Source organism: Lagopus leucura, unplaced genomic scaffold (genome assembly GCF_019238085.1).
Source record: "Lagopus leucura isolate 7727_CA_CO unplaced genomic scaffold, USGS_WTPT01 Super-Scaffold_1, whole genome shotgun sequence".
Classification (NCBI taxonomy): Eukaryota; Metazoa; Chordata; class Aves; order Galliformes; family Phasianidae; genus Lagopus; species Lagopus leucura.
The window spans coordinates 8,484,358-8,506,690 of NW_024962250.1; the positions used below are offsets into that span (position 1 = coordinate 8,484,358).

Here is a 22,333-nt window from a genome sequence, read left to right on the forward strand (position 1 = left end):
ATATGACCCTTTGCAGGCGGAGTGGGACTGTGGCTCACTTTGTAGCCCTGCAGTCATCTCCTTGTTCACGATGCTCACAGCAAGCATTTGGGACACTGTAATGTTCTTCGCTAACAACAGTTTCACTTTCCTGGAACAAGGAACACACTGTGAACCTAGAGCATATCACCAAGATGCCTGAATATGTGGAGCAGGGCAGAATTTCCATTTTGAAAACGGCATTTATTGCCCAATATTGTTAACACAAAACATTTTTATGTAGCCAGTATTTCCTCAGAGCCGGAGATGATTTTATCAGAAAAATCTGTCTATTTTTTCATATCGGAGATTTCAGGTTCCAAAGGAGGTAATTCCCAGAGTTATACACAGAGCACAAAGCACCATATTTCAGAATATGACTCATGAAACTACCATAGAACAATAAAAAAGCGTGTAAGAGAGTATTCATTCAAAACTCAAAGATTTTTATACGTAAAAATGTACGCTCTGACTTTTAGCTTTTCAATGTCATAATATAGATGCACAAAAAAGTAGTTCTACTTGACATACTCAATGATAGAAGTATTGGAAAAGTAATTTCAAACTCATTTGTAAATAAAATTTGTCTTTTTTCTTGCCAAAATGAAAATCCTAAAAGAGTCATTTTGCACCAAACCAAGCAGGTTATTTGATTGTTAATGAAGCTTTCAGATTAGATTCCCCAGGCTAATGAGGTAGGCTATCTATTAAAAGGAAGTTTATGTTTCAAAATGAAGGTGTTATAGAAAATATTAACTCAAAAACGTTTCAACTTACCAAGCACTTTTCCATGGTTTATTTTAGTCTCAGATTAGGACATCTAGTTAACTTGTCTAGTTAATAGATTTTCTTCAAGAATAGCCTCTTTTAAGTGAATCTTCAATTTGATTTTCTCTTGGAATGCAATGGTTTTTATAGGTTAATAATCTTTACAACTCATCCTCAGCACTTTCAAGAGTTCAGAAAAGTCATTTTCCATAAAAGGAAATAAGAAGAAAGATTGAAAATGCAAACCTGCCACAAATGGTATGGGTATATTTGTGCTGGATTCTACAGAAGGCCTGTTCATGTTCTTTTAAGATGGTCTTAGTTATTGCAAACTATTAACTCTCTCTTTCTTGTCTGCACATTTTGCTAGAAGTGAACAAATGAGCAGTTTTTGCTGATGAGTGTGTGTCCTGAAATAATTATGCAAATTCCCTTGAATTAAGCAATAAAAGTTTTTATTCTCAAGTGGAAGTAGAATATTTTCATTTCAAGTACTTTTGATTTAAGAAAGGAAGTTTGATATGAGAAATAAATCAATTGGGAAAAATTTCCCAGCGTTTTTTATTTTTAAAGATTCAAAATAAGATCTTGATTTTTTTTATTTCAATACAAACAATAAAAATTGACAGAAATTCAGAGGAAATTCTGATGTAGCCAAATTAGACTTTTTGCTGAGGGAAAAAAAAAAAACAATAACCAATGCTGGAAAAATCATATGCTGCTTCCTCCTAGGTTTTTCCTTCTGATCTATATGTGACACATTCACAGCTCAAGATTCCTCAGGAGATGGACATGATTCACAGTACTGGCTGTGTGCACACACTTGTCCCTGTTACCTTTCTAACCCCTGGCTGCTCTTCAAAATACTTGCAAAATAGAGTTGACTAAGGGATCTGATGCCAGATTGCAACTAGGTCTCAGGATTTTCTTCATTTTCCAGGTTTGATACATGTTGTTTTCCATGAAGAGAAATTGTAGGGAGGAGACATTCATGTTCATATCCCTCTCTTGTGGCCTGTCAGTGTGTTAGCTACGTTGTATTGCTGTAGCACCTTGGTATTAGAAAACGTTTCTCTTATCTGTCATAAAATAAATTAGGCTTAAAATAAGACTATTTTTAAAAATCTAACAAGAATTTTGTAAAGAGTGCTCTAGAGACAACCTTACTTTAGGGAACATAGCATATGTAAAGATCTCCCAGGCAATGTCCTTGCCTTAAGAAGCCACTTCACAGCAATGAAAAAACCCCGTTGAGCCACATGGGGCAGTTTCTTTCTGTAGTGCAGAACAGCCAGTGTTCAAAAAGCTGTGTTCCTCCTGTGTGCTAGAGCATGAAAAAACTGCTCTGAGAAGATATAGACAGCTGGATAGTTAGCAGCACGTGTTTTGCCTCCTCCTTTGCATTGCTGTTTGCAAGGCTTGCATAATCATCTGTGAGTTATTCAGGATGTTGTATTCACTGAGGTTCAGCAGCCGGCGGTAATTCTCATCAGTATACCTGACTGAGAACATGCAGTAAGGGGAACACCGGCTGGTCAGGTCAAGTTTTCCTTCCTCCATCTCTGAGCAACAGCGCTTGACACCTGTAGAAAAAGAGAAGTTGCTGATGTGGCGTATCTTCAGTCAGCAGTGAGATAGTTCCACAGCAGAAGAAAGAGGGAGTCTTTCTTCCAGGAGAGAATTCAGAGTTTAAATGCACCAATAATGCAGTCACGTGTGGCTGCCTCTTGTTAAGGTGCACCCAGAGCAATGAGGGCAGAAGAGAAAAGTGAGGGACAGCATTATAATGTTCATCTGTAGCTTTCTCAACAGTTGCTTCATTAAAATCATGGTTCAGACAAGGATATCAGCTTCAGTGGGCTCTCCAGTCACCACTGTCAACGCACCTGTACGCAATTGGTCCCCTGAGCAGCTGGGACCTGGATGATGGAAGGAAGATGCTACTTACAGAATAGCATCCTGATTCTAGTCTTAAGGAGCTTGCCACCTGGACCCATCCCTGCATTTGCATTTTTCATGTCTCCCAAATTCAGCAAAAGCAGAATTTTGAATTCTACCTCCCTGCTTACCAAGAAGTAAAGCAAATGTATCCTAACAGCTGTCAGTAAAGGAGACAAATACAAAGCAGGTGGCCTGGGCAGAAGAAGAGTGGGAGCCTCTAGTGTCAGGGAAGTGGGTAGTGCTGCCTTTTGTTTAATTCTTTGCCCCTGTATCTTACCGGGTGCTTTGTACTCTTGGAAGGTATCATTCACAAGCGGAAGAAAAATCACAATAGGGCATCGTGGCGAATCTGAATCTTGGAAGATGTAGCACTCCTTCAGGTTTTTCTTATCTTCATCACTCAAAGAAATTTTTGGGAATGGGATTTTCTGCTCCGAGTAATACTTGCACGCCTTATCTAGAGTCTGGAGTATCACAAATACGATCAGCATTAGAGTTCAGCCTGGCTGTCCTGAGGCCCCAAAATGAATATCTATCAGTAATGTTTAGTGACATGGAGCCATAGGGTGGGTTCCTTCTTATCAAGGGTTGTTATACACATAGCTACCCCATGTGTTAATGTACCGCATGGATTACTAATCTCAAGCTTTTATCTCAATAACAGAGTTGGAGATTTCATTCAGGATTCAGCTTTATAAAAGCAGAAGAAATTAACAGAAGTTTGGGGTAAATCAAGTAGTGTTAAAAGTGGAAAAGCCCGTGTTTGATATACTCCATAGAATTAATCAGAAAAATAAATCACAGCAAGAAAAAGTGTAAGATATATTACTACATGCTTAGAAGCCAGGAAGCCAGAAGATAACAAAGTTTGAATGTGCAATTGTGTCTGTGCAGGCATTACAGCACATAGATAAATATTTTACTGAGGAAAGACTAGAGTACTATAGTACACTGTGCCTTTTCAACTAAACAGGCAAAGATGCTTAACACTACATTTCTGACTAAACTAAGTTGATAAAGACCCAAATTATTTTTCTCCAAGCCTTTATAGACAGCTAATTAAATTTATCCCCATGAAAACGGTGTTTTGAAGCTACATCCTCTAACAACAAGATAATTTGAAAAGGGTTGTATTTAAATATAGGGTTGACATCACAGCTTTTGAAATGAGGATTTAGGTCACTCAGCAGATTCATTTCTCCTTTCCTTGAAGAAGAAATCACTGACCTCTTCTAGCATTTGAAGAAGGGAATACAGAAGTTAAAAATTAAGCAGCTGAATTAATGAGTAGTTCTAGGTTCTGTAGGCAAACAAATTGAGACAGCATAACGTAACATGATCCTCCTTACCAGTGTATGAGATCCAGTAGTATAACTTAAATATATGATGACATCTACTTCCCTCTGCCGTCTTAAAAGTGGTGGACTGCTGGTATTGATGAAAAATCCAGCATCTATCATGCCCAGGTGATCAGGATTTTGCATCAGCTCATTGGGACGTGAGTCTAACACAGTGTCTAAAAGGAAAATATTTATTGGAATAAGAACTGATTTGTTGTTATTTTGATGGAAAAAACAACCCACAAAGTTGAACTAGCCATCTCTTAGACCTTTCATTGTTGCAATAGATAAATGTCAAATAGACACGAGAGGGACCTCAAAATACCACCCAAATTCATATTCTTAAAAATGTTCTATATAGAGATTCCAAATAATCTATTTTAATAATTTGCCATCCATAAGCTATTTCTAATATTTAAATTAAATCTCTCATTTCAATCATTGTTTCATGTTGTGTCCATCACTGATATGAAGAACAAAATATCCTTTTCCTTTTTTACATGTAGATTTGTGCTTCTCTGTCCTTCCACTTCTCTTTGGACTAGAAAGCCCCATTTCTTTCAGACTTTTTCTCACTGTTCATATTTTCTGGGATTTTTTTCAGTCATATCTGCAGTTAGAGGCACAGCCTTGCTGAATTAAAGTATTTTCCATATTCTCGTTGTTACTTTAAATTTTGTTCTGTTGGCATCGAGCCTACCCTCTCAGTAGGGACCACAGACATCTCAGATAAACCACATAAGCACATGCTTATATTTATAACAAACTTAAATACCTGGCAACTCTTTGTCTCTTCTCACCATTTAAAAAAAAAAAAGATAATTTCTTTTAGGTTTTTTTCCATTGTCAATAGATTTCTTTCAAAATTTCATCCCAACACCACCTGGATATGATGTCTCTTAAGTTCTTTTTACCTTTCCATTGGCAGAAGTGCTCATTTTCGAAGTAGTCATTATGCAGCTGATAACCCCTCAGGAAATTGTGATGCTGGGCAACTGAGAAGCGATCGGTTAAAGCACCCCGAAGAGCACTGGATAGAGTGCCAGGAGGGGTGTACATGCGAGTCCTTAGCTCATGGGGCCTTGTAGGCAACACTGGGTCTTCATCTAGAGGAGGAGAGAAATGTTAATGAATAACTAATTCATTTTTGTTTCTAGTTGGAATGATATGCAAGAGATCTCAGAGTTTCACTGAACATACTCTAAAAAAACAAACAAACAAAAACCTGTTCTGGAGCAGAATAGGGGCTGCTGCACAAAGATTTGCTGGTGATCTTGAGGTCTGGCCTAAAGATGGCTCATCAGAAGCAATCTTTAGTCCTGAAAAAAGGAGACCTTAAGGGAACCAAACAATTCAGAGAATATTCCTTCAGTCAGAAGGAAAGTTGTGTATCCACACATGAAGATTCCATGAAGTAAAGTAAGCATGGGCAAAATGGAGCTAAAGCATATGCTCCCACTCAGTCAGATGGGCAATAGAAAGGCATCACAAGATTTACCACAATAGATGACAGCTTCTACCCAATAATAACCCACTGCTACATGAGTATATGCTTAATCAGTAGAATGAGAGTATCCCAGGAAATACATTCACACTTAGAAATTACAGGAAGTTTCCAGGGTGACTACGTGGGGGCATATGTAGATGAAAAGCAGAAATGACACAAGGGGTGGTTTCTTGAAATTACAACTTGCTATGCCAGATCTGGTGGCTGAGAGTGCAACAGGGGATATCTTGCAGTTTCTATCATTGCACACATGTATTTCTTTATTTTCAGGATGTGTTCAATTAGAGCTACCATCATGTTGAATGATTTAGCAATAAAATTGTGGTTTTTGTATTGCTTCAGAAAACACCCTCTGGGCCTCATTTATCTCTAAGCCAGGATGAATCTAATGTAATAATTACTGTGTTGAGTAATGAAATCAAAATCCAGGAAATATTGATCAGCCAATTGATATATAGGTTGATTTCCTGCACTGGAAGTAAAAATAACTTTACTCTCTGATACAGAGTCTTTGTTCTGAGTCTGAACATGTCTGAGTGATAATGAGCAATAACAAAACATTTCCTGTGATATGTGTGACCCCTGTAAATCTTCCAAGTAAAGATTGAACCATTCAATCAATAGCATTTTCGTAAGTTTAATAATTACAGCACCATTTCCCTATTTATTCTTTTCCTCTTAGTTCTTAGGTTGGGAGAGGAAGTTGCCTTTTTTTTTTTTTTTTTTAATAAGGATCCTATGATTCTGGATTCTAGTTGAAAGATATGATATCAAAAGGCATTCAGAAGACTAAATGACCATAAGTGGAAGGTCTAAAAATTTCTCACCAACTTCATCAATTTTGTCTTGAGTCCATCTCTTCCAGAAATCCTCTGAACTATGTGACAGTCCCCAGATTTGTAAGAGGTTCACAGAAAAAATACTGCTCCACATACCTATAAAGAGAATTATTGACCATTAGAACACATTTTAACAATAAACTCTTTTTTCCCTTTTCTTTTGATCTCCTAGATTCATTTTGGAATGTCTGTATCTGAAATATTTCTAAACATTGAGGCTGTCCAATTTCTCTATAGACCTCAGTGACCTCTATTTTTGTTAATGTTAGTTCTGTGCCTCATCTACTGCATGGCTTTGCTGCACAGTAAAGAAATAACAGAGTGGGAGAGAAGAAAAAGAGCAAAACCCACTCAAGGAGAAAATTAAGAGCTCAGATAACGCAGACATCACAAAAACATTTAAAAAAACCTGTCATTCTTATTGCAGATCCTCTTTTTCTCCAGACACTCTGGTCACCTTTTGTGAGCCATGAATCATTTCACAGAGGGAGGAAAAGCCTGTTCAGCCATTTGGTTTGTAAGAGAAAAATGCACACCTTACTATTTAAGTATTCACATACTGCACGGGCTTCTGCTCTGCTGTATACTCTTTCCTCCATCCAGGACTTTTCCTCTCAGACTTTTCACAAGGGAACTGATGGTTTTGCTGACAAAATACAGCCCCAACAATGCCACTTTTTCATCTGCCATTGTAAATTTAAGTACATATTCTGATCAATTGTAGTTCCTATTTTTCAGTGGGACACAGAAACCAGTGCAGCATATCCAGTAATTAGAAAATGAATTTTCCTGTGGTGGAACAGGTAAAATGGACCAACCTGAGAGCCATCATTTTAACAATATTCCCTAGGGTACTGGCCATTTAATGTCATAGCATACTAAAATCAAGGAGCTTATAAGCAGCGTGAATGTAAGAAGAGGTGACTGAAACCAAACTTGCACTGCTCTGTGTTCATCTGTTGCTATGTCATCAATTCTGACTACTCTAATTCCTTGTTAAAGTAGCTGATTGTCTTTAGACACAACCCATCAGTACAACTCAGGCACTGACCAGAGGGATTCAGAAACCCTTTTGCTTCTGGTCTCATTTGTAATCTTGGGCAGCCTACATCTCTAGCACGTAGGTTTCACTATGTGGCATTGATGTTATATCTCACAGTGGAAGTGCAGCTGCATGTTTCCTGCAGTGTCGAAACATTTGTAAATTGGAGTGCATTCTGAGAAGAATCAGAAGCATAGAAAATCAGTGTAATACATTCCTTAGAATGGAAGAAGGAGATTTATGGATTTCATCGATTAGACAGAATTTCAGAAAGTTTAAGCATACCAGGACAGCAATAAGGAAACAACAAAATAAAAAAGGATAAGACATCTCTTACTGTAAACTTTTGGCTAAACTATAATGCACCTCCATTCTAGAAGGTGATCCTATAGCAGAGGTCAGTAGGTCTGACCAGAAATGTCCATGTGCTCTGCCACTCCCTGAAGAGCCAGAGGAATGAAATACTTCACCTTGCAGGTAGCAGATCCGGGATTCGGGCAGTTTTTTTAACATGCGTCCCATGAAGAACTTGCTTCCAAAATTCTCCGCCGGGATGAATGCACCATACTTCAGCAGCCCCACCTCGTAGGGGGTGAACTCCACCCACTCTGTAACACCAACACAAAAGGACGCTTTGAGATTTCTTGGGCTCTCAGCTGGGTACAGAGCTGCTAGGACATAAACCAGTCAGATTTCTGTTTGTTGTGCTGTCTTTGCAAAGCCTAACTGATAAACAGCCACCTGCAGAGCCAGGCAACTGAGCTCAGATGTGGTGGCAATGGGGTTTCCTTAATCGCAGGGAGGCAGAAGCAGTCTGCCCAGTGACGGTGGCATCAGAGTGTACGTAGTGAGCATGGCAAGGCTCCAGCCATTAACACCTCACATGTTGCACCAATCCAGCAGGCACTGGGTTTCACTCTGCCCTTGTATCCATCACCTCTAGGTGGAAGTACCCTCACTGCCACCAGTATAGTTAATAGGATGCATTTTTTTCCCCTTGAATAATTCAGGTATGTTCAAATATGGATACTCAGCTCTAGAGGAACGAGTTTGTTGTAAGTGGCTAGTTATACAGCCATACACCCTGTGTAAGGTAAGGAAGATAGCACTAGTTTTTTACTTTCTTGGATGTCTTCTCATAATGAGGAGCAGCTGTCTGATATGACTGCAGTATGAGCGAAGTTTGGGACAGAGAGGTTGTAGACCAAATTTTCATTTATGTGATTCATTGTTTTTCATCTCAGCCATAAAAATTTGATATGAATTTACTTTCCCCCTTTTCTCCCACAATCTAACTTTTTCTGCTTATGAAAAAACTAATCAAAATAATGAGCAAAGAAAAAGATTCAGTTGGAAGTAGGTCAGATGATTTTCCAGTCCTTATTACAACCATGAGGTCTTTCTTGATAATTAAAAAATGAAGCACTTAAGATATGGGCATTTACAAAAGGCAAAATTTGATTTTCAGACATATTCAATAATTTTTTACTCTTGGTGCTCCATCTAATATCTCCAAAATGGCTTTTCTGGCAGGATTTTGATTTTGTGTGTCAAAAATATTGAAATAGCTGATCTGTAATAGCTCTTGTATTAAAATTGTATTGAGGTAATGGCTATTTCTCTATAAAACAGCAAACAGACCAGAGCTACCAAGCAGAGATGAGCAAATCAAATCACAGGAATCCAGTTGCCAGTTTTAGCACCACAGGAGCTGAAATATTGCCTTTACCTTTGAAATCCTGAGTGCTGTAGTTGTCCCGGACGCAGACTGACACATAGATGGGCAGTGGGTTCTGGCCATCACACAGCGCTTCTCGTTGATCAGAAAGTTTGTGGGGGTCTTTCTGGTTTTGAAGAAAAACTGTTATGTCAGAAGAGGTGGAAACAACTTGTCTCAAACTCTTTCTGTATGTACAATCCGCACTTCAGGTAAATTGCCTGAGAACACATCTGATTTTATCTAAAGATTAGCCAGAATCTAATGGCACTTGCCAAATTAGGCTGCATTCACAACTTATTCTATTGACATACACTTTGGAGATTATTGAAAAAAAAAAAAATGTCCAAGTATTTATTGACACGGAGAACTTCACTTCAGTTGGAGGTATATTCTCTGAACTGACAGGAAATTTTCTCTCAGTTCAGCAGAAATAAGAATAATAAGTAAAAGCAGCTCTCTAAGAAAAAGAATATGTGTCATACCCCATCGTTCAGTAAGTATTCAATCATAAGCCCCCAGAGATCAATAAATGATGTCCTGTATCCCTCTTCTTTCCGCTGGCATAGCTGCTTGTTGTAATACTTCATGCGATCCATAGAGAAGCAGCCCATCTTGCATTTGGTTGCTTGTTTCTGGGCTTCACTAATATGTGAGTCGAGATCCTTCTGTGACCAGTAGGCATCCCTGTATAAGTTGGCCATAGTCCTGGAGAAAGATAAGACAGATAAGAAAAATTAAAAGGAGCAAAAGAAGGCTTCAAACTTTCTGGGGACAGAGGTCTACATTTAGGGATTTATTTCTGTATGTACAAACTTTATTTTTGGTGCTCTATTCAGCTGAATGAGCTTTCCAAATCCCCAGCAATTATTTTAGTTTCTCAAGCTCACTTTCAAAAGAAGAGGGCCTAAAAATTGCTTTCACATAAGAGTGAATTACTATTTTTTGGAGTAGGTTACAACTTCCAGCACCAGGCTCCTCATTGGTAGCAATCAGTAGCTGTGTGACAGCAACTCCATGCAGGGACATCACTCTCAAAAAGACCGGTCTACTCTCTTGCATGAACTGGCCTTACCATGTGGTGCCAGACAGCCCGCTGATGTAGGTTACACAATCCAGGAGATTTAATTTCTTGAGTCCCATGAGACTGCCATACAGTCCTGTCATAGACTTTAGTCCACCACCTGTTGTGATGATAGCCACAACAGGGACCTGTTGGACAGAGGAGAATGGGACAGTCACACTGATGGCACTCAATAGATTGCCATGGGTCTGGCCACTGCTCCCAGGCTGGTCCTGATCTAAAAGCCTGGGTCCCATTCTGGAAAGACAGGCTCTGAAACAGCAATGACTACTAATTCTGCTTCCCTTTGGATAAATACGTGTTAAGAGATCATCTAAAACCTGGGTTCCTGTCCATATTTAGTTTAGACCAAATGAGGGCACAGGAGAACAAGAAAAAAAAGCTTTATTTGATGGTGACAGTGTGTTTTCTCTGTATTTCCATCCCTTTACCACTCCGTTCTATTCCATGAATCTACTACTCTTCTTTGAAAGAGTGCCAGCGTCAGGAAGAAATACTTCCACTGTTGCTGAACAACTCTCATCAACCTTGTTATTCATCAGTAACATTAAGTTACACAGGATATTTACTTTGCAGAATTTCAGAGTTGCAAGAAAGGGAAGACACTATAACATGTATTCAGTGGAGATGTTTATCCTAAGCTTTCAGAAATTGTGACATTTGAACACTGGAAGAAATCTTTGCTAGTTAATGTGTTTAATATGCACATAGTATTTATGAATCAAGCCAGCTATAGAATAGGATGGGAGGAATGGATACACCTCAGGTCTGACAAAATGCACATTGAGAGTCAAGGAGGATAGAACTGCTGCAACTGCTGTTTCTTGAAATAACAGAACTTAGCAGCAAAGATACAGAACAGATGTGTGGCCCATTTTGCTGACCTCTCCTCTAGAAGAGTACACAAAGGTGCTAGAAATTCAAGATCCACCCCCACCACACACACACATACTTCATGATCCTGTAGATCCTCTTGTAGGTGAAAAACATTTTTCATTGCGCTTGCTACATACTTCTTCCTTTTGCCCAGGAAAGCCCTCTCATCCGAACATAAGTCAAACCCAAATCGCATGTCCAGGTCTTGGCGGCATGAACAGTTACTAAGATAAGCATAGGCACATATTTTACATATCAATAAACTCATATAGGCAGACAGACCCAAGGATAATGTGATAGGAACGTGAGAATATTCTAACTATTTTTGAAAGAAAGAAAAACATATTAAAATTAGTAAGCTTAACCAGTGGCATTCTATCCCATTAGCAATAACTAATTGGAAAATAATATACAGCATTTTAAAATGAAATATACATATATATTCTAAAACTAAAAGAACTACAAAATTCAAAAATCTATTCAAATGTTCTAAAATGAGTATATTGATTTCCCCTTTCACGAGGAATTTCAGTCTACGTTTTCTCATTGCAAATCTAAGAACAGTTTTTCCAATGTTGGCTTTTGAGCAGCTCCAGTGGGAGCGTATCCCCCTCTAGCGGTGAGCATCGCTGAGGAGAAAAATCTGAATTCAGAATTAAATTACTTTTCTGTTTTGCTTTCTAGTTATGCACAAAAAGAAAAGATCAGATTGCCCAGTGGTGTGTGTTACATGTGGTTGTGGATAACATGAAACATTTTCATGTTTCCCGAAGAGTTCAATTTTGGGTCCTCTCTTTTTTTATCTTGTTGTTTGCTTTTTTGCTTCATTTTTTTTTTAAGTCAAATTTATCATTTTTCTGAATTTCAGAGACAGAAATTAATAAAAAATAATATTATGTGCTCAAAGTCAAAATAATTCTAAGATAAATACATAATAATCAACATCTATTGCTGAAAGTCAAATTCCAAGCCTAATTATTTACAATATACTGCACACGTTTTTCTGTTTGCTTATATTCTTTCCATGTGGTTTAAACAATGTCAATAGCTCAAACCTTTAGGAGTAGAGTACCCCTTACCATCTTTCTGCTTTCACATTCAAATCAAATCTTTTCTCCTGAAAAACAAATATATAAACAGTATGTTTTTGTTTTCATTTTAAAGTTTCTTTTTCCCCTTTCTCTCCTGGGGTCATTGCTTGACTTCTACTCCAGCAAAGCCTGGCAATAACTAAGTCAAATGTCTGAGATTTTTGCATATATTTTCAAGACCATTCATCTGTCCTCAGTGGAATATTCCTACCCACAGATCCCAAGTTCTTCCAGGACACATTAACAAACTTCATACAAAGGATGCTGAGATTAGTGCAGTAGGTCCAATTTCCTGTGTTATGAATGAACTTTCTGCAGCATCCTGAAATACCACTTCTTTTATGCTTCCCATTCTTTAGGCTCTGACATGCAACAGATCTTTGATTTCCTGCCCACAGACCTGCAGTGAAGAGATTGCAATTCTGCACTCACTGTTTCTCAGATTTAACTTTGCCTTAAAATTATTATTGCAACTTTCATACTGTTATTTAACTGGCAAAGAGTGCTCTGTTCTAGGGGGATGCTTTAATGGCCCTGAAATCTGATGTTCTCTCACTTCTTTGCGTGAGATTTTCCCTAGACATCTGTAGGTGTTTCTTCACAATAACACAATATTTTAAAACAAGGATTTGTTCCTTATTCTACTTCTTATTACTTTTTTTTTTTTCAATTAATTTCATTGCCTTATACAGCCATACCTACTTTAAGCAATATTCTTATCACATAATTTAAACTCATATACTAAATTTAATATTTTTAATACAATTTATATACAGTCCCTTAAAGGAAATAATTTACTGTAGGCAGATTTATTCTCTTTTCCATAGCTTGTGTTCAAAGGGAAATCTCTCTTCAGACCTTAAGCAAAACAGGGATCCATGAACATGGAGATATATAGTGAAGAAATCATAACATTTTTTTGACATCCTTGAAAGTCACTCTATCTGCTACTGGCACATGATGGAGACAAATGGAGGAACAACCTGCTTCTCCTTAGAAAACAGCCAGAGAAACAGAGTTCTTGTTTGTTAGAGGTATGAGAAAAAATCAGAATATTTCTCACTCTTTTGGTAGCTATTTACGGGGACTCCTGTGGGACAGTATTAGGGGGCGTGAAGAAGAAATGATTTCTACTTGAGTGACATTTTGTTCCTCAAGGAAGTGATGCTCACCTCTGCAATTGTCGTTTTCATTCCCATAGGCAGTGAATTCAGCATCAGCACTGGGGATCCTGTTTCTGTACTGAACCTGCAGGTCCACTGGGAAAACAACATGCTTTAGGACAAAAACAGTCGCAGGTTTGCCCTCTCCAGCTCCTCCCACCTTCTAGAGAGCAATTCATGGTCAGTTCAACATTAAGGCCACTTCCAACGTACAGGGTGGTAGCGCCTCTTCTTTGGCAACATGACATCCAACGTTGGCTCAGCATACTTGATATAGTGGAACTTGGTAGGACATGATGGGCTGACCACTCCATCAGGGCCCAGTGTGATATCCTGTGTCCCTTCAAAGGATCCTTTCACAGTAAGGGAAAGCTCCTTCTCTGAAAAAAAGAAAAAGCAACACACAGAACAAAGTATATGAGAAAATCAGTATGATTAAACTGGGAAATTGTACTGCCTTGATTAAAGGTGGAGTGCAGATACCACAGTTGTAGAGTTTGGACCACAACATTGCCTAATGGAAAGCAATCTGAAAGGAGTGCAAGTAGCAAAGGGAAAAAAGCAAAACTGAGACTATTTTCTTAAAGAGAGGACTCTACATATTCTTACTGTTACATACAAGTGAGATATCAACTTTGAAGTGGTCTTGTTGGCATATACCTAAAGGATTACGGGATGCAGTTATCAAAGTATATAACAACGTAATGAATTTGCCTGGTGCTAATTGCACTGAATAATGCAAATAATATTTGTTTCACCAACTCAATATGTTGTATGAAATAGGCATCCTCTCACTAGTAGACTGTTGTTAGATACCAAAGCAATAAACTTACTTGACTTTTTCTGCTGCTTTTCATTCACTTCCACTTCTAAGCAACAAAGTTCACGACACTGTAAAAGAATAGGTGAGAAAGATCATGACATTTTCTGAAAAAGCATTGCTATTAATAGTGTTTTGGGGGGCTTGTTTGTTTTATGGAATTCACATCTCTTTCACACTATGTAAGTATGCTTGTCTAGTGCTGAGCTACCCCGCCAGGCATGGTTCATCTCCCTTGGTGGAAATGAGCTAGTTATCAACAAGTCGCTTAACAGTCTCTTTATGACTGTGCTTAAATAAACAGCAGAATGTTATTGAAGGAATACCAGACGGAAATGGAGGGAAAGAGTGTGTGGCTTGAAATACAGGACAGACATTAAATAATTGGATATTATAATCATTCTCCAATGAACACAGAAATAAAATATTCCACTCTCAAATTACCTCAACAGGAAAGGAGGAAGAAAGAATGGCATATTGGCTATCTAGTAGGTTACAGTTTTGCTAACCCCCAGGCTTTCCTACTTTGTATTAAGTAAATAGTTACAGACAATTTCTTAAGAAAAAGACACATACCACTAAGACTCCATTTGTAGCAATGTTTTCATATGGACCAGACCTTTGATATAAAAAGAAAAACATAGCTTTTTAGATCAAACAAATACCCACCTATCTTTGTTCATGATGTTGCTCTTTCTCCCTTTTAGAAGGGTGAGGGCCAAAGGGACCCCTGCAGCTACACAAGAAACTCCTTTCTATGCTTGCTTGGACTGAGTACTGCTCCAAGGGCATTTGTCCCAGTACCAAAGCTGAATGATACACATCATGACTACTATTTATTTATTTATTTATTTATTTTTTGCAATGTAGCATCTTGATCATCTAAAATGAAATCTGTGATTAGGCAGTCAGGCAGTCAAATTGTTCCTGTCACTGTAATGCAAAGCACAGATATTCCACCAAGAACTTGCTAAAACACCGGCATATCCCTGAAGGAAGGACAACTCTATGTACTTGCTGATATGCAATTATAATCAAACGGGTAGAGGATGTGAATGGAAAAAAAATCTGATCATGCTGGTGGAAAAGCCCTTCACTGGAATATTAAACAAAATGGCATTTTGTTGGGCAGGGAAGAAAGAGAATTTGTAGGAGCAAAATGGTGCTGCAAGTGGAAAATTTAAAGATACAAAGGAAAACTAACTATAACGGTTCTGCATTAAAGTCTGCCCAGTGCTTAAACAGAAACAGGCTTGAAAAGACTGATACATTTGCATGCACACATAAGCTTACGTGTATGCACTTAGAAAGCCTTCTGAAATCATCTTGCAGAAGACAAGGTCTGACACTGTTGATGGGAGAGACAATGCTGGGAAATGCACTCTGAGAGCACCTACATACAGAACAAGCTGCCAGGAGAATCAGCCAGGTGTTTCACTCCAGCAGAGCAGTAATGGTACCGAAGAAAAATGCTGTCTCTTTTTAACAGAAATCCCACAGGGTGTGGGATCTAGTGCTGTTTCTGTGTTTTAGCAAATAATTACTACCAGATTTTTTAAAGAATCAACATTATCACTTACAATGTCTCCAGTTTGAATTCAACCTCTAGCTCCTCCTTGGCCTGAAAACAAGAACAGGAAATTAAAGGAAGTAGTGTGATGCTTTCTCCCTTGTCTAAACCCAGGTAACAATTATGCAGTATTGAAGTAATTGGTTGCAGTGTACAGCCTGTGATAAAGATACCAGTGTGGAACGTTGGAAAAAAACCATTTAATAGTTCAGTGATTCCTTCCTCTCCTACTTCCTTCTACTAGCTATATCAAAACAATCTGTTTTTATCTCTTACTGAAAATGCTCCAGTAAGACAACTGGCAACTTGTTCTGCTATTTGAATTCTGCTTTTCCCTCCTACCTATTCCTGGTTCTATTTAGCAATGATGAATTGTCCTTGCTGTTAGCTTGGAAGTTAAAGGTACTTTCCAGTCATCACTTCTAACATAGTAAAAAAAGACTGATATTATTGAGTAATTTAGTTAGAGTTATGCAACTCCCTGTAAGACAGTGCTGATATTTATTTATGAGTTATTTGTAAGCGACCTAGTTTGGGTACCAGAAACAACTTGCAGCAAGAAGTTGTAGGATATTTCTCTGATCTGATCTATAGACCTCAAAGGTAATCAAGATTCTTTTTCCCATTTTACAGATGGCTAAATCAGTTATTCATAGCCTGGAAACAGCACTAATTGCCAAACAATTGTCAGCTGGCTTTTCACTAGCCGAGGTATCATTGTAGCAAACTGCAGAGAGATACAAACAGGAGATTACTTCAGCTTTCCTTCCTGGCATGGCTTCAATATGGCAGTAGGTAAAATCAAAGAGGCAGAGGACACTAGCTACGAATTACATGGGAAAAAAATCTTTACAGACCACTCACTCTGCAGTAGCTGTAGAGTCTTGGTATGGCTCAGAGATAACTCAGTCAGATCCCTCCTCTGCATACTGCACTGTTTCAGACATTAGCTCCTTAATCACTTATAAAAACACCACCAGGAGGGCTCAGGCTTTCCAACCCAGATTTATGACCGCTTACTTTGTTTACTTACATTTATATTTTGAGTGGAAGTTAACATACCAATTACTGGGATTGTGGATTTAGAAATCTCACTCCAAGTTTTTGGAATTGTTCTGTAACTCCCCACTAGTATCTTGGTTGATGTATTCTAAACCTTTCGGTGTCACACAGCTTTTGAAGAAGAATCAAATTGGAGCAGCAATGCCCGAGTTCAATCCCAGGAAATAAAACAAGGATACCATCATGGGAGTACCAACTAATGCTGACTTCTGGCAGTTAAGTAGCTGTAGCCAAAAAGGACTTCTTCATGGAAGGTACATTAGAGAAGGGTCTCAATAGACTTTGTCAGAGATGTGGAAGTAGGACAAAGCAGGGCAATACATAGAGCAGGAAACTGAAACATTACAATTTATGGATGAGGCTTGAAAACTCAAATTTCTGTGCCCTCTCCACCCCCTCCTGCCAGATCTTACAGACACTGATCTCACAGAGCTCACCGTTGAGCTGGGCTTGAAATATAGGAGCACTGTTCTATCAACTGGAAGTTTAGCAGTATCAAAGAGTGTACAGAGGAGATGGTCATCTGGTGTTGCAAAATCCTCGTCGTACACTGTCAGCTCCAGCACATTCTAGAAAGATAAGGAGAGGGGTTTAAAACTTTCTAAAGTCTGGACAACACTGGCTGTAGAGAAGAAAGAGTAATGAGGATGTGTGTGAGAAGATGAAGAATTAACTGTCATCTCACCTGGGAGAAACATACTGTAATTTTAAAATGTGTTCTTCTCTGTACAGCTTAACTGCTATAACATGAGTAATACATTGTCTATATTTACACAACAGCTTCTTCATCTCCTGAAGTCTCTACCTACTTTGCACTAACTGGTACAAGTCCCTTAGTTTCCCTAGAACCTGAGTAAAGCACTCAGTCTGACCCTCCAGTAATACCTGGCCAGATTTCATGATGAAAGCTAGACAGACAGGAACCATCTTGAGATAAACACTCTTGAACAAAGCCATTTTTTCATCATACTACTGTAAAAGCCAGTTTTTGTAGATTGGCGCTTCAAATATAAAGAATACATGCTTCCAACATGTTTCTGGGTACACAGAAGGCTTATTCATCCACTTTGCTGAGAAGATACTTAGGGAGGGTGTATCAGAAGTGGGTGCTATCTGCTGTTGCACCTCCTCAGTGTTCAACAGCACATTAGTTGTATGGCACACCAGTTACATGTCAAACCTGGTTTCTCTTCACATTATAATAGTTGAGCTGCAACGAAAGACCATGTGGAGAATGAGTTCTACAAGAAATCTGAATTCTGTGACCTCTTCTTATTCACATCATTTCCAAAAACTCTACAGAATCGTTATTGCTTATTTAAAGTTTAAGGTTTTCTGTCCTAATTTAACTCCAGACTCTGTAGCTATGCCCCCATGAGCAATTTAAACAGAATCACTGAACGTTTCTAGGAACTCATCCTGGGACAGTACAGGGAGTAGGACTCACCAAACTCAGACATCTTCAGGCAGACAGATTTGGTTCCTTACCTTGACTTTACTCTGGATCCTGAAGTAGAAGGTTTCATTCCACACTGGGTCGTTGGAGTTTCTTATCGTTTTGGTGCGGCACTTTTCAATTGCTGCCGTAGGCAGCCACAGTGAAACATAGCAATCAGCCTGGCTTACTGAGCAGGGAAAGAAACAGAGCATTGTTAATGTGAAAGTAACCATTGCTGCATAAAACAACAAAAAATGACTGTATGGTACCTACAGCAAGTGTGATTTATTTAAAGGCAGAAATGCCCGAGGTAAGGCAACTTTTTCCAAGATATTTTCTCTGAGGGGAAAAGCACACAGATGATAAGATGCAAAATTTTCTGTCATACGGACAGTTCTTAATAATAAAATAAGCAGACACAATAAGACACAATAATAAGCGGATGCAAAAAGTTCCTAATTCTAAGAATTGGCATCCTTACATAAGAGAAGCACAAGTGATAGTAAATGGGAAGTACTCTTCAGCAGCAGGTAAGGACTCTGCAGGCAGGTCAGAGGAACAGAGCTTGCACATCCACTTATGGAGAAAAGCAAAAACTCTTCTGGTCTTACCCAGCTTCCATAAATCATCTTGAAGTAAAATATAGAGGTATATATGCATATTTTGTATTTATAATATCTATAATAACATGTATAGCATTTATAATAGTAGTATGTAGGTGTATATATTCTATTTATATACATACATATATTGCTGTTCGACTGTTCTGTCGAGCAGCTTGACTGTCCTTGTCTGGAGTGCCATCTTCCGCTCTCCCTCACTCCTATCTTCCCACTGCTCTTCTTTCTTTGCCTCCTTCCCTCTACTTTCTTTCTGGCTCTGTTACCCAAGATGAAATTCTGCTTTCAGTATTCAGGTTTCTTCCTTTTCTTAAAGAACAAAATTCCAAAGGGAAGAAATAGGCTCAAATGGGCTATCTTCTTGCTCTCTGTTCAAGCCCACTGGTGGAAGCAACAGACACAAATTAACCCAGTAGCATCTGTTTCTCCTGCACACATATCACAGCATGATGGCCTTCACAAACTGATCACTGTGGGAACAGTAATTCCCAGGGATGGATTTTTTCACTTCAGACATTTTGTTTGAATACTAAATCTCCTTGCTTTCTGCTCTACTTACACGCCTACCAATTTTGCACTAAGCTCTGGGAGATGTACTCAGTTTTTCACAATTCCCATTGGTATGGATAAACATTTAGCAGCATCAAGAGCATCATTAATAGACAGCAGAGAGCCACTGTAACATAGTTGCTGCATATTCACAGCAAGTTGCTAGGAGACTGACTGAAAACACTGGCTGTTTATCCTAAATGCCTCCCCAGTGGAGTCATGTCAATTCAGCCTGGTCAATCTGGATGCATTGTACGTTTCTCCTTGCTTATGCACATTCATACATCTTTGATGGGGGAACAAAATGTCCCACATGCATCTTTTCCAAGTGAAGGAAGTTGCTTGTCTTTTTTTGTTTTGTTTTTATAGATAGAGTTGATCGAATACCTAGCTTTAAGGTCTACTTGTCAGATTCCTGTATTTAGTTCACACATTTTCAGGAAGTATGTCTTGGACTGGCTACTCTGAGAAAGTTTCATCTGGAAAATGTAAGCTGTTGCCAAAAATGAGACAAGAAAAAACAATAGGCTTTATTTACACTAAAAATAAAATAAAATTCTTAATAATTTCACTGCCAAAAATTAACCCTTTCCACCTTTCTGCAGAGTTGAAGAAACAAGCTAACCCATGATGAATCTAGGGAATATATATCCCTCCCAAAGACTTGCATGAGCATTGATCTGTTTCTGTATGACTGTTAATTTATTTTTGGATTTCTGATCTCAGAAATTCTATGCACATAATTCTTAAAAGAGATTTAAAATTGAAAAAAAAAAAAAAAAATTGGATACCCTAGAAGCAATCATACTAATTTTAAAATGCAATTCTCTATGAGCACTGTATGATTTTACATTTATTACTGAACATCGATGCCTACTTAGTCTTTGCTTACAAAGTACTCGGTTCAACTGATGTGAGTCACCATTCTTGCATATTAACTGTGCTTTGGGATACGAAGCATATCAAACAATCTTTAATTATATGAGTGGGTGCAGGCATACTAGTCAGCTGTGTATTTAATTCAAAATATCACTTCAATCCTACTTGCACAACCTCTTCCTGGAACCCGGTTATTTGTAATTCTATCTTGCCACCTGACATGTAGAAGAGTGTAGACAAGTCCTTGATGAAATTTTTCTGCTTTATTGTGTCATCACACAAGTGCCACAGCCATCGGAAAGGAAGGGAGGTGCAAATGTAAGAGTGTGACCCAATGATACGACCTAAGATACGGCAGTTATATCTCACAGCTGTGACACAGGAAGTCCTCTGATACACCTTCTAGAAAAACATGACTACCACAGGGTAAAATGGAAGTAGTAGTGCACAGTAAATCTAGACCTTCATCTTTCAGAACATGTTCCCAGACTCTTCCTGTACATGAGGCTATAGTGCCAGCTGCTGCCATTCATACTGAAATAGGAGAACCTAAGGACTGCAGGGTTATAGTTTTCCTTCCATGCTCACTCTGATGCTACCTTCTTTCACCCTGAAGATTTCATGAGTAGCAGTTTCCACAAACAGAAACTGCTAACAGGTCTATTTCATGTTTAACGCATCTCCTTATTGCGCATGGGCATAATGCATGTTTTTAACTCCAAAGTACTGCTTTTCTTTCCTGCTCTTGTCACTTTGTCATTTGACTCTCATTTGACTCTCAACTGCAAGACTGCTGCACAAGCTTTAAAGAAGGGATGAGGAATCCACCCCTCTGCACCTGCTTTGATAGCCTTTTCAGAGTAATTAACAGTGACATTTGTATGATGGTAATGATTTTAGAAAGTTTTGGTTTTTGTTCGTTCATTTTATCTGTGTCAGAAACATTATTGTAGTGGACAAATATGTTTGCTTTTGCCAGTTGATCTTCCCAAGTTTCTACAACATAATGGCAAAATTATCCCTTGCTTTTGGAAATACAGGAAGCTTATCACAATAGCAGTGATAAGTATAGCAGTAATAAGGGCACCTGGCCATAACACATTCAAGAGATTGAGACAGAAAGATGGATGGGAGAGAGACAAATAGATCCACCAGATCTACTCTACCAGGCTTTTTATATGTGCCAGCCACACAGAGGTACATTTAGGGCTAGGGGGTAAACAGGCCATTGGAAAGAGCAAGAAGGATCACTGACACTGAGCAGTGCCTACTCAGCAGTTCCTCAGCTTCACTTCTGCTTATTAGGAACTAAACTTAGAGAATAGTGGAAGTACATATAAATTCATGAACATGCTTTCTATAAATGTATGAGAAAAAAATCTAAATTTTCTACTGGGTATAAGGATATAGAGTTTTTCATCCATATATGTAAAAACTTTCCTTTCTTTGGGAGAAAGTACTTATCCTCAAAAGCACATTCATTCTTCATCAAGAAAGGGCTAGAATAACATTCAGCAGAACAGCAGGAAGCAACATGGTTTGTAACAGTTAGTTTAAATAAACACTCGATCATTTTAGAAACACTTGCAAAGGGTTGCTATACTGTTATGAAAGAAAACTTGTCACTGGTATCCTAGGCATCACTTAAATCCTTTTAACAATATACTATTATACATATCATATACCTACTTTTATTTAACCATTTATCCTTGCATGATTAAGTAGACCCTGGGTTATGGAATAATCAGCCAAAATGATTCATTTATTTGGATAAATACCAATTATATCATCAACTTGAATTTTCTGATGTTTGCTTTTGTATTTACAGTGTCCAGTTACCTCTGAAGTACTTTCAGGAAAACAAGATGTTTGTAGGAACAATTGGATACTTACAGGCATCCACTCGCTGGAGATTTCTCATTCGGATGATCCTTACAGTCAGCAGGTAGCAGGGAGAGGATTCTATCTGGAGAACAGAGAATGGAGTATGAGTAAATCTTCAGCAGGAA

General features: G+C 38.4%; 1 protein-coding gene across 1 annotated transcript in view; it reads right to left on the bottom strand.

Annotated features, from left to right (window-relative positions):
• Positions 1–1,936: 1,936 nt before the first annotated feature.
• Positions 1,937–22,333, bottom strand: part of LOC122175089 (cytosolic phospholipase A2 epsilon-like) — a 30,144-nt gene continuing 9,747 nt past the window's right edge. The window contains exons 3-21 of the mRNA XM_042862502.1: positions 22,218–22,290; positions 18,327–18,463; positions 17,276–17,407; positions 15,787–15,827; positions 14,783–14,825; positions 14,220–14,277; positions 13,600–13,766; positions 13,396–13,482; positions 12,212–12,249; positions 11,209–11,356; positions 10,248–10,384; positions 9,658–9,880; positions 9,185–9,299; positions 7,926–8,063; positions 6,402–6,509; positions 4,982–5,173; positions 4,077–4,243; positions 3,005–3,191; positions 1,937–2,369 (exon numbers count right to left, since the gene is read on the bottom strand). Of these exons, the coding sequence (XP_042718436.1) occupies positions 2,158–2,369; positions 3,005–3,191; positions 4,077–4,243; positions 4,982–5,173; positions 6,402–6,509; positions 7,926–8,063; positions 9,185–9,299; positions 9,658–9,880; positions 10,248–10,384; positions 11,209–11,356; positions 12,212–12,249; positions 13,396–13,482; positions 13,600–13,766; positions 14,220–14,277; positions 14,783–14,825; positions 15,787–15,827; positions 17,276–17,407; positions 18,327–18,463; positions 22,218–22,290 (2,403 nt within the window). The 3' untranslated portion in view covers positions 1,937–2,157. The remainder of the gene's footprint in view (positions 2,370–3,004; positions 3,192–4,076; positions 4,244–4,981; positions 5,174–6,401; positions 6,510–7,925; positions 8,064–9,184; positions 9,300–9,657; positions 9,881–10,247; positions 10,385–11,208; positions 11,357–12,211; positions 12,250–13,395; positions 13,483–13,599; positions 13,767–14,219; positions 14,278–14,782; positions 14,826–15,786; positions 15,828–17,275; positions 17,408–18,326; positions 18,464–22,217; positions 22,291–22,333) is intronic.